This window comes from Heliangelus exortis, chromosome 1 (genome assembly GCF_036169615.1).
Source record: "Heliangelus exortis chromosome 1, bHelExo1.hap1, whole genome shotgun sequence".
In the NCBI taxonomy this organism is placed as follows: Eukaryota; Metazoa; Chordata; class Aves; order Apodiformes; family Trochilidae; genus Heliangelus; species Heliangelus exortis.
The window spans coordinates 6,326,418-6,339,109 of NC_092422.1; the positions used below are offsets into that span (position 1 = coordinate 6,326,418).

The window sequence follows — 12,692 nt, forward strand, 5'->3', positions numbered from 1 at the left end:
TGCTCTGTAATTGAACTGCCCAAGAGGTGACCTGTGTTCTTGAGGGTCTTTTGGGAGAGCATCTTGTTCCCTGTAACCCATCCATAAACTCTTGTAGTATGTTCAGAGCCAAGTCATAGTTGATTCAAACTTGACCTGTGCAACTTTGCACTGATGGTACTGGAAGCATTTTCTTAGTTACTTGATTCAGTTACTGGGGAAGGTGACATATTTAGTGTATAGAAAGTAACATTGTGTGTTTTGATAAAGCAGCCTTAATCATGGGGGTTAAATGCCAATGGAAACTGGGATTAATTGGAGCCAGAGCTCTGTTGTCCTGAGTTGTTATGACATGTTCAAAGCATGTGACAGTTGGGTGAGATGAGCCACTACAGAATGACCAGGAGGCTTTATAACACATCCTCAACACTGTCCTGGATTATTCAAACTTTACACAGGACATTTACTGCTAGGGATTTCTGAAACATTGATATTTTTCCTAAACATTGAATTTTTCCTAAAAGCTGGAGTATGTACCATAGCTCTGAGCATGGCCATTCCAAAGTTACAGTCTAGTAGCAGGCTTTTCCCTTGGCGAGGTCATCCTGGGAGTGGCAATTTTGTCAGTACCTCAGCATTCCCTGTCTGCCAGTTTCTGCATCTGTCTTCATTGTGCCAGCAGTTATTTTTAACTTGGTTTTTGTGTAGGGTGTTTTCATCAGTCAGTTTCTTGAATGGGTTCACCATTTGATTGCCTTTACAGCTGGTTGGCATGATAGGAGGAGGACCAGGATTAGTCAAGGAAAAAGCTCCTTGGAATGGGAATTGTCTTGGTAGGACTGCTGCTGGTATCAACCCAAGCCTGAGAGGATGCAGGCACCACCAGTGATGGGTGTCTGCATAAGTAAAATCTGACTTCTGACACCATTAGCATATGTTAAATGCTTAATTTGCCTCAGCCAGAGTGTCAGTAACACCTTAGACTTACCTTGCATAATGGCTTAACATTCAGTGTACATGTAGTTCTGGGTTTTCAGTTTTTCTTTAACTCTGTCAGTTCTGCATTGCTATCTGTAAAATGGTTTCTCTGCTTTCTAAGGCAGGCAGTGAAGGGCTGCCAGAGCTCAGTTTGGGCAGCAAGAATCATAGAAAGGCTTAGGTTGGAAGGGACCTTAGAGATTATCTACTCCAACCTGCCTGCCATGGGCAGGGACACCTTTCAACTAGACAAGGTTTCTCAAAGCCTCAGAGGCTCTGAGGACCAGCACAAATGCTTGTGTTCCAACAAGTATTTCAGTATGTCAGATATTTGCAGTAAGAGGTTAAATAGATTCAGTTCTCACTGAGAGTATTGCTTGAAAAGGCTGTAAAGTTCCTTTCTAGTAACCTTAATTTGAACATGGTAGAAAGCTTATATGATTGCATACATCAAATTATGACCAAGACCATTTACCATTATTATTTCCCTCCTTAAATACTTGCAGTGTGTTAATTCTATGTGTGATTTGACATTGTCTGGATTTTTTTAGCCGTCACAGATGGGAGGAATACCAGTAATGACACAGCCAACTTTGATATACAGTCAACCAGTCATGAGACCACCAAACCCCTTTGGTCCTGTACCGGGAGCACAGGTGTGTAAATTATTCAAAATAATCTGTTCTAGTATCAAGTTACAGCTGGGTCAGTTTGATTAAATATATTTTAATGTTTCCTTGTGTTGGACAAATGTGTTGCGCAAGCTCAGCAGTTCATGTATGGGTTGCTTCCTGGCTTCCTATATCCAGGTCAGCAGCATCAAGGTTGGTTTACAGAAGCCAAGAGGACAACATTTTAAGACATTGTTATTGTGGGAAGATGACTGAGGCTATCCTCAACACTAGGCAAAGGATAAGGATATTTGATGTCTGATGTTTGCTGAAGACAGACTTCTTAAGTTTGCATTCTCTTCTGCCTAAGTGTGGCTATGTGGGACTGGGTTGCTACAGCTTTTTCCTCAGTATGTGTGGTACTTCTTTTGATCTGTTAGACTTGGAAGACTGAGATGATAAGGTAACAAAGTGTGATATTAACTGTAAGCTTCTTTTCTTTCAAGTATTAGGTGCGTGCTAATATGATGGCATTTTGCAGGGACAAACAGGGTTTAAAAAGGGCATGGTGTCAAATCCTTGTGAAACTTCAACCCAGCACCTGGTTGTTAGTACTGCCTACCCTCAGTGGGAGGCATTGGGCACATGCCTCTAGTTTTAACCATTATATTCTCCAAAGGTCTTTGTATTTTTGTGTTTTTCACAGAAGACAGTATCCTCACCGTGCTGCAAATACTGAGATCATTAGGACTTTGTTGTGTTTGTGAACTGTGTAATTAGAGGCAGATCCAGGTTTAGCTGGCAGAGTTGAACTCCAGTATAAACTGTGTGGCTTTATTTACAAGTGAAATGTTTCTTTGTCAAATTCAGACTGTATGTCATGGCTGTTAGAAAAATGTATTTTAATGTATTTTAATCTTGTTGTAAAGAACTCTAGTTTTCTTTATAGGGGACTGCTTTAAAATTTATAACCTCACTTAAGTGCATTTTTGGGACTAGAGTGTCAAGGTAAAAGAATTCAGCAGTAGCTTGGAAAGGAGAAGAGCCTCGAACTTCTATCCAATGCCTGAACCTCATCCTTTAACAGGACAGGCTGTGCTGTGTGCTGCCAGTGGGCACTATATCCTTTTTCTTTACTAAACTTGATTTTTTTAAAAAAATATTTTAAAAGGCTTTACCTGAAAGGGGACCCTGTTAGATTTCTGTAGCTAGAAATGCAATTTTCAGTTGCCTTTCTCCTGAACATCTGAGAGCCACTTTATGCTTTCTGTGTCACTTCAGCAAGTGATTTGGTATTTTTATATGGGTTTTATACTATTTTAAGGGGGGAAAATGTGTTCATGGTGCTTTATAAACAGAGAAAAAGTGAAAGGATCCTCAAGGATGAGAAGGTTTTTTTCCTGCGTTTCCCAAAACATCAATTTTGCAATGTCCTTTAAAAAAAGAAAAAAAGTCTGCCTTCCTGCCTCATGCAGTTCTAAACAGGTAGCTCTGGGTAGTTAGGTGAGCCTTTCTGCTTTGTTTCACATTGCAGGGCTTGGTCTAGGTTGAATCCCAGCTGGCTGTCACAACAGGAGAGAGGAATTAGTCACAAGTGAGGTGTGTAGAGCTGTATTTATTATGCTTATCTGACAACATGTTTGGCTCCTGTGAGAATTAATTTGATAGGAAAAACACCCTTTGAATCAGCATTTGCTGTGTGGCCAGGAAGATTTGTCCCTGGTGTTGCTTGCAGGAGATGAGCTTTCAGAAATCTGACACTAATAAAGAAACTTAAATGAAGCAAGAGCTTCACATGAGAGATGGCATGCACTAACATACAGCCACAGAGTGGAATTCCAATACCCTAAACTTACTGTATGCTTTGTCTTGAGGTGGTTCTGAGATCAGGTTTGTCTGTTTGGGTTTAGTTCATATTTGTCTTGTGACAGAAATAGAAATCGGAAAATAAAGAAAAATGTGTGTTCTTGGTGTAAGTAAACAAATCTTAAAGAATGTTTATTGGTTATCTGAAAGGCACACAGGGCAAACTGCCTGCATCCTACATGGTCTACTCTAAACACCATCATTATTCTGATTCAAGTTTTGTCCATGGTGTCATTGCTGCCAAACAGTAAATTGCTTTTAAGATTTCTATTTAAAGCACCAGATTCTATCATTTGCCTCTTCATTGCTGTCTACAGTAAAGAAACTTGAAGGTACCTAAAAGTCTAATGACAGATAGGAAGTTGTTGCTGAAAAATTAGATTGCCAAGTTACAGTGTGCTGGAAACATCTTGTACTGTGTATGCAGACTGGTAAAATAGGTATCCCAGTGTTGTCCAGTTTCTTTATAACTTAAACTGGTATTTCTACTTTGATACTCTTAAGGACTTATTGTAATAAATACATTTTTCCTACCCTCTACAAATAACCTATTTTGCTTCTCTTTCCAAGTGTTCTGTTTACATGCATGCAACTTTATTTCTAATTGTTGCTATCAAAAGCAAAGGGTAGTTTTGATTTTTTAAGGGCAAAATAATTTGAAGCAATTGTGAAGGAGACTAGAACAGCTGCTGCTTTGAAAATCTAAGTAATAATTTTAAAAGAAGCACATCTGTACCTTTTCTTTGAAATAATTTCTCGTGCATTAGAGTCAGTATTTATCATATTTCATCATTATGAGATATTGGGTTTTTCTCACTGCAAAATACTATATCCTGCTACCCAGAACAATGAGAACAGTCAGAGCTATATGGTTAAGTTTTAGCTGGCAGGGGGTTGAGTGTGTGTGTGTGTGTGTGTGTGTGAGGAAGGAACAAACTGAATCAGTGGTCTGAGGAAGGTTAAAGAGTAGCCAGGGTGATGGCAGATGTGATTCAGCACAGCAAACTCAGAATGTTTCAGACAAGCCAGGCCTGAGTGGTGCTCAGTTAACTGGAATGTAACTACCTGCTGTAATGTCTGGGCATCCTAACATGCAGCACCAAAAACATTCTCTTGTTGGCTAATATAAAATGGTACAATACTGACAAACCATTGGTATGCCTCTAAGTGTTTCATATTCTGGTCTGATTGCCCCAAAAGGACATATCCTGAGGAGAAGCAGCTGGATAGTGACAATTTTAAGATTTAAAATAGAATAAAGGAAGTACTCAGCCTACTGCCAGCATCTGTGTGAATGGTAGCACTGGGGTTGTTAACAGCACTGAATTGTACAGGAAAAGTGGAAGGAGTGATTGCCTGGTGAGGGCAAAGAATAGGTAAATGTGCAAATGAGTATGATGGCATTTTTGGTTTGGTGTTTGGTTGGGTTTTGGGTTTTTTGTTGTTGTTGAGGGTGGTGGTGTTTTTTTCATTATTATTTGAAACTGTGGAAGAACAGGCTCTGAAGTTCAGGACAGACTTAAGCCAGAAGGTTTCATAGGTGCTCCTTTTGGCACAATTATCCTATAATATATGCTAAAGCAGCTTGACAGACTTGTTTAATGAGAAACCAGTAGCTGGCTAATGATGGGAATCAGCACTACACTCACAGTAGATGGGTTCTTCTGTCTGACTGTAACACCAGGGATTTTTTTTGTCTTTGGAAGGAGTGAAAATTGATGACTTGTTGGAGGTGAGATGAAGCTTTGGGCCTGATCCAGCACAGTTCATTGCATTTCAAATCAGACAAGCACTGGGCAGACAGGAGGGTAAATCCACAGGTCTGGGCCTACTGGTGCTAGAGGAGGAGGAACCAATGGCCAGTGCTGCTGCTTTAAATATTTCTCCTTAGAAACTGCTGCGGTCAGTTCTGGTTTTTAGCTGTATTTATAAGTGGTGTTCTGGAGAGATGCAATGTAGGGAACTGCCCAACTATACTTGCCAGTCTTCTTTTTTAATAGTTAGAGGAACCTTCTTAAAATGTATTTACTGCAAGGTGCTGTGCCCTGCCTGACTTTGGCTGTGGCATCTAGGAAGAAGCATTGTCAGGTTCTTTCCCAGCATTTAACCTGAGCAGGCTTCCTGAAATTTCACCTCTCTTTGTGGTTACACGCTGATGTTGCACAAATGACAGAGCTCTAAACCTACCAGTCTTCCACACTGCTTTCAAACTGAGACATTACTTTGGACTTGATATCAGTTGGAGATTTGCCAACTCATTTTAGCAGGGCTTTTCATGTGTGACTTCAAGCCATTTGACCATGAAGAGGAAGAATGTCTCATGGAATCAGGTCGCAGCAGGCATGCCTTGCTAAAGTCATGTCTCTGCTGTCATTAGTCTGGCACAAATCCTGGAGAGGAGGTGGGGTGTGTGAGCTACAGCTTTCCAAAGGGAAAAACCAAGCTTAAAAGGGGAATTTCTGACATCCTGCTTCTCAAGCACTTTCCATTCTGTCTCATGACTCTTCCATAATTTGTTTATGGGGACTGGATTTGAGTGCCCCATTGGGAGTGTGGTTTCAGCAGGAGGATAAAGACTCCAAACTCGACAGAGTGCTGATCCTGAAAAAAATCTTCCTCCCCACCTGGTTTCTGAGGTAGACATTAGCATGAAAAATTTAAATTTGCAATGGCAGTATTTACACTCTGGGCACTTTTGCAAGCAGTTCCCATAAGCATATTCCTTGTCATGCATAGCTTGGCAGGCATTCAGGATTCCCAAAGGAAATATGTCTTCACATTATGTTTTTTGCAATGGGTATGAAGTGCAAGCATGCACTGGTGATTAGGGACTTGATTAAGAGTAAAGTGCTCAAGTGATGGACCCTGACATGGAGAAAGCTGACTTTTTTTATGTAACTGCCAAACCAAAGTTCTGTTGGGGGGAGAGCAAACAGAATTTAATAAAGCACCATTTATAACTGGGAAGCCACTAACAAAGAAGGCAAATGGCTTAAAAAAAAAAATCAACAAAGAACAGATACTCCTGCAGTTACAGCCTGCAGATTATTGGTCCCTTCCAGCAGCAGGGACGAATATTTTTACCTGCTCGTAAATTACATGCTTTTTATGGCTGACTCTGTAGGCTGGGGCTTTAAATACATGGCTGTAGGATGTGATTTTTGTCAGTGTGTAGACTGACAGTCTCAGTCTTCAGTTCTCACTTAAAACAGCAGTGGCTGACAAGCTTTCACCTGTTGGGTTTTTTTCCCTACCCCCAGTTTATGTCCCAAATATGTTCTCCTGGGCCCCAAATTGAGAATCATCAGTTATCTGCTCTCCAGCCTCTTTTTATAAAATCCTATTTTGAGAAGAAAAGATGCTGAAAGCTTTTTCTTCTGGAGAAGATTATCTGGAAAGCTGCTATGCTTGGCCAGACCCCCAGCCTCATCTCTCCCTGCCAGTACCTAGTTTTGCCATCGAAGCAGGAAGAGTGTTTCACAGGAGTTGGGCTCAGGATTTTGTATCTTCCTTTGAAGAAAACTGCTGTGAAAGTGTGAGGTTTTCTGCTTATTGGGCAGATGCCAGTGGAACTTTCCTTTCTGGAGGATCGTGTCCAGCTTGTTTCTGCATTACACCAGCCATTGAAGAGGCTTTCTGTTTTCCATATGACCAAACACCTTGTTTTAATAGTTGATTTCTGCCAAGTTTGCTTCTTAACCTCCCCTTGTCCTTTCATTACCTGTTCAGCTTTCATATTCTGTCATTCTGAGACCTTTATTCTTTTTCTTTCCCTTTCTCTGTCGTCTTTCCTACTAGCTGTCTGCAGCATCCAGCCCTTCCAGTCAGAGTCCTCACAGAGCCTCAGGAAAGGATCCCTTTGCAGAGATCTCTCTCCAGGATTTCTTGTAGAACAACTTAGGTATTGTCCATTATTCTGGGAAGATGCATTTTGTTTTTGTTGGTTTTGGTTTGGTTATTTTATGATATGGAACAAAACTGAAGTTCTAATTCAAGTTTTATGAACATGACTAGAACTGTTTCTGAAGAAAATAAAAAGTCATGTTGAGTTGGAAGCATTGTGGAAGTGACTTGAAAGCTCAGTAGACTGAACTGCAGCAGTGCAAAGGCCCAGTCAAGTGATTTTGCTTTGGACCATTGGAAATGCAGTTTGGTATTTGCCTTCTGACCGGCAGGAGCCAGCACAGGTGGAACCTGCTGCAGCTGGGGAGAAGGAGCTGGTGCTACCTGGTATTCACCACTTGTCAGGAAAAAGTTTCAGGTTCTGGGTTAGCAACAAACACCTGGCTGCTGCTGGCAGTCTGCTCCTGTGCTTCACCAGATGGCTTGACTGAAAAGTTAACTTTATGCAGAAGGAGGTCCTTGGTTTCATGTGCCCAAGGGTTGTATTTTGGTGACAATATTGCATGGATAAGTAGGGTTTTACTGTTGGACAAACCAGCTTAATGCAAAGAGATGTTCCAAAGGCTGGTGGGGTTGAAGAAACATCCTGATGGCTTTTGGTTGTTTGCTGTCCCTGATTTTGTAAATTTTTTATTTCTCTTGGAAACTTCAGATCTTGGGGTAGTCTGGGCGTTTGAAGAATGGAAATTTATGTAGAAAATGTGTGCTTACAGTGAAGTCCTGCTTCTGTTGGATGTTAATATGAGGGTTTTTAATCTTTCCAGATTCAATTCATGTAACTGTGTTAGATGGAAGAGAAAGGAACATTTCCAAAAAGATGTGCTCACCAGTAAATCCCTACTTCCAGGAAAAAGAAGTGAACTTCAGTCTCTCAAACTCTCCTCTTCCATTAAATGTTGCAATGAAATGATGAAGACCAATGAAGGAACCTGGGACAACTCCATCAGAAAACATCAATATACAATATAAAGCCAAGAATTGCCATGACTTAAGACTAAGATCTCCTTTATGTCCTGGTGACTAACAGGTCAATTTCAGCTTCTAATAATATCCATAATGGGTGGTAACACACAAAGAGAAGCCTTTGTTCTGGAAAGTGAGATTGGTGTTTGGAAATGCTGTCTGGAATGGAGATGTCCTTTACCGTAACTCAAACCAAGACTCTGGGCAGGGGAGGGTCAAATCCTAACTCTTAATTCTGCAGTTACCTTTTCTTCACTCCTCACAAATGTAGGCACAGCAGTAATGGAAATTAACTTTTTTTTAAAAATTATATATTCAGTTTGCAGTAGACATTCCTTATGTATTATTGTTTGTATTTATTTATGATTATCAATTTAACATTAATATTGTATCAAAAAAAAAAAAAAACCTCCTTATGAAAATGAGTATGGATGTATACAGTATGTCTGATTTTTATCCACAAAGAATGAATCTGATTCAGAATGCTTTTCAGCTGACATACAGAGCACTAAATATTTTAAAGGTCTGAATCTCATGAATTCTCAGTGTATATGGGAATTAGGGAAGAGCTGTAAAATGCATTAATCCTTATAGTCAATTCTGTGCCTAGGATTTTGCAAGGGAACAGTTAACTGACTAGAAGAAGCACTACATTTTTAATTCGGCATTAGTGCATTGGGAAGGAACTTTATTGCTTTGTGCTTGGCGTGTCATTATTTTTACATTTGACATTATAAAGCCTTTCCAAAATGAATGTGAGGAATTGCTTTCACTTTAAGACTTTCCTTCCTTTCTGTAAAAAAAGTAAAAAATTGAAATGTTGTGTGTTGGGGGAGGGGGGGAACCTTTTCATTTGGCTAGTGCCATGTTTCTGATCACACACCTTTTGAAAGTAAAAAAGGGGAAGTAGCTTCCTTACACATGTCCAGTGGGTATTTAGTTAACAAAGAATTAAAGTAGCACTGTTGATCGGTGCTTTGTGTAAATACATCATAACTTTTGGGTGGAATGGGGCCTTCAGAAGGATTGTCACTGATATGAAAGCAATTCTGTACATGAATTAAGCATACTTGCTGCATTGTCTCTGCAGATTCTATTTTTGTTTAAAATATTAAAATGTATGTTAGCAAAAATGGGTGGATTTTCAAATAAAATGCAGCTTCCACAGAACTTTTGTTACGGTATGAAAGTCTGAGGTGCTTCTTTTCCTTTTGCTGCTTAAAATGTGCACTGATACTTGCTTTGTTTACTTAATAAAATACCAAATGTATTTCATATGTCCATATTGTATTCCAGGAGGTGCAGCACTGTGAATCTGTGAATGATGTGATCTATACATCATCTTCCTGGTGGAGCTGTAGTAGACAGCCTTAGTTCCACTATAAATGAGTTGTCTTGTTAAGAGCTGGATTTCTTACTCACTGTGTTATTTCACCATCTTCTAGTTTTTTCAAAATATTCATGGCAATAAACTTGTACTGTTTATAACTGAGCAAGAAGCATAGATATGCCCCAGGAAAATATTTTGGTATCTTCCAGTGGAAAGTAATGCTGGAGAAGCTTTGAACAGTTTGCTGAGACAATCATCTGCAATTAGACACTGGTTTTTGTCACAGGGAGATTTGATAGAAGTGGAACTTTTCTTAGGTACCCGAGGCTCATCCTGAAGGATGTACATCCAAAAATGATCAGATCAGTGGGTCTGAATTACCTGTCTAAAAGCATGAATAAAAAAAACTCTGAACCTGTTACTTTTAGAGTATCTTATGCACCTGCCCTGATCAGGGGAGTTAAAAGATTTTAGTAAACTGTGCATTAACCTTCCTACAAACAAAGCTTTCCATGTGGGACTGTGCCACCAGAGAACAGCTTCAGGTCAGTGCTTGCTTGCACTCACAGTACCAAAAACTGGAATTGTCTGGGTTAGCTGGAAAAAAGGTGTGTGGTTGTTTCCTTTCACTTAAATGGTAACTGAAAGACAGTCCAGGGCTTGTGTAAAAGATGAAGGCACCTTCCTCCTCCCCTGCAGCACAGAGTGCTGGGTCTTGATGAAAACAGACACCAATGGTGGCACCTTTTTTGGTCTGTGATGTACTTTGCACAGGGGTTTCACTCTGTTTTGAGGCTGCTGACTGAGGACAGAGCTGTGTTCTTGGTTTTCACATCTTTTCTGTCCCCTTGACCCCCTTTGAGGGGCTGTGATCCTGAGGTTGCAAATCATGGATGTGCCAAAAATTTCCAAACAAAACCACCTCTTCTGTCCAGATGATGAATTCTTCATCTGTTGTTCTTCACTGCTCTCTGTTCTTCAGCACAGCTGCTGAGCAGGTTAAGTTTTATTGTTCGAGGCCTTTGCTAATAAACCTTGCTTTTGGTTTACTCCTCAGAGACAAACTGGCTTGAGATTTTTTTCCTAAAGATTATTTTCCCATTTACTTTTTTCTTAAGATGTTTGCTTTCAGTATCACTGGAACATCGCTCAGTTGTAGCTTTATTTCAAACACATAACTCACAGACAAGTTTATTTTAAAGAATGACCATTTTCAATAACAGGGGTTGTGGAAACCTGATTCAAATAAAATGAGTTTTCAAATAAAAACTCAAACCTGAGTTTAAAGGCTGTTTAATTGGGAAGAAATTGGGAAGAGCAAACCATCTAGGGAAGCTGCCTGCTCCTAGCAAGCAGTGGAGAATGTAGCACTTTGGTAGGTGGCTTCAACAGCTTTTAGAGCTTTGTAAAGGAAACAAGTCAGAATTGTCATTTTAAATTTTTTTTTTTAATTGGAGAATTAGATAATTAAAACAACTGGATTTACCTCTTGAGACAATTAACTTTTACCAGAACCTGAACAGCTACTAACTTTGGGTGTTTTCTAAAAGCCCAAATAGAGACTTTTCATCTGAAGACAAATCTAAATCCTTTTGTTTCTGTTCTCTTTGGTGCAAAGTCACAAACTGAACTGAACTGTTCTGTGCAGCACATTGACACTGACAGTACCTCAGGAAGCATTTTAAAAATGCCTTTGCATGTCTCTACGTGACATCAGATGGTCCATTAAACCAGCTCCAGGAGTAAGTCACAGGCTGTCCCAGCTGCTAAGCAGCTCTTCAGCAAGAAGGGACAGGGTGAAACCTTGCATCCTTTATGGGACAGAAACTGCCAATTTTCTGAGCCTGGTCTAAATTTTGTAGCAACATAAGTGAATTGAAGGCTATGACATAATTGAGATAAGGAGCGTGGCAGAAAAATAAGAATTAAGGGCCAAAACCAATGGGAGAGACAGGAAATGTGATTCTGATGGGATCAGAAGATTCACAAGATAATGTGAGGGGTAGTGAAGAAACATGCTAAATATAGAAGAAAAAACAATGTTAATGGGAAAACTCTTAAATAAGAGCTTTCTCCATGGCCTGCTGGCAATCTTTTGACTTGATCTTTGCAGCTCGCCCACACTGGGAGGGAGCAGAAACAGTGTTGGCATCTTTTGCTGAATTTGCCCAAGGAAAATCTGTGAGTTACTGATGTGTTCCATGTTGAAAGTGGAGAATGAAGAGACCTGGCTGATCAATAATGCAATGTCCTGGCCAGATCAGGAGAAGGAGTGAGGAGGAAAGAACCCTGAGCTGGTTCCCTTGAAGGCGTAAAACAGCTGCCACCCACTCGGTGCCCTTTTGTATATGAAGGCTGAGTAACTACTACCTCTATTACACTTGTGGGAGATGACTTGCCCAAGATAACAAATCTGTCTATGAGGTGAGTAAAACACCTATCGTACCTCTTCTCTTGCTTCTCTGCTGATGAAATTTCCAGAGGCATAGATCAAAAACCCTTGAAAAAAAATTCTTTTAAAATTGTGGGAGCTGATGATGGGACTGAAATGACATCTGCTGGAGGCAGCAGATGGCTCTGGATATCCAGCAGCTGTGGCACACAAGGAGAGCTGAGATCTTGGGTTCATTTTCATTGCATGGAGCTCTGCTTTGTTCAGGGTGGTCACTGCAGAACTTCCCCATGCCAGCCACAGCAATTTCCCAACTATCCTAATTCTAGAAAAACATTATTTGATACAATTTTAGCCTCTTGCTGCACTCGAATCACTGAAAATGAGGAAAAACTCCAGCGCCATGTCAAATCCCAGTTTTCCATGGCTCAGGGGAGATTATCAGATGGGCCACATTTGGAAACAGTTGTTGGCATCTTGTTACTGTGTCATGTCCTAAAACAACACCATGTTTGTGGTAGTCTGCAGAACATGAGCTCTGGAGAGCAGCATTCCAGAGAAACATCCTTATTTTTACAGTGGACTCAAAATCCAAGGGAAAGTTTTTTAGAGGAACATCCAGCTGCAAAACATCAGTGGCTTAAGATGCTAATGCTGTGAGATCCTCTGT

General features: G+C 40.3%; 1 protein-coding gene across 12 annotated transcripts in view; it reads left to right on the forward strand.

Annotated features, from left to right (window-relative positions):
• PICALM (phosphatidylinositol binding clathrin assembly protein) overlaps positions 1-9,570 on the forward strand; it is a 67,820-nt gene extending 58,250 nt beyond the window's left edge. For 7 of the 12 annotated variants that reach the window (XM_071730348.1, XM_071730258.1, XM_071730515.1 and 4 more), the window contains 3 exons: positions 1,509-1,613; positions 7,233-7,335; positions 8,102-9,570. In XM_071730348.1, the coding sequence (XP_071586449.1) occupies positions 1,509-1,613; positions 7,233-7,325 (198 nt within the window). In that variant the 3' untranslated portion in view covers positions 7,326-7,335; positions 8,102-9,570. The remainder of the gene's footprint in view (positions 1-1,508; positions 1,614-7,232; positions 7,336-8,101) is intronic. The other 5 variants (XM_071731053.1, XM_071730596.1, XM_071730431.1 and 2 more) reach the window with 1 other exon arrangement.
• Positions 9,571-12,692: the final 3,122 nt, after the last annotated feature.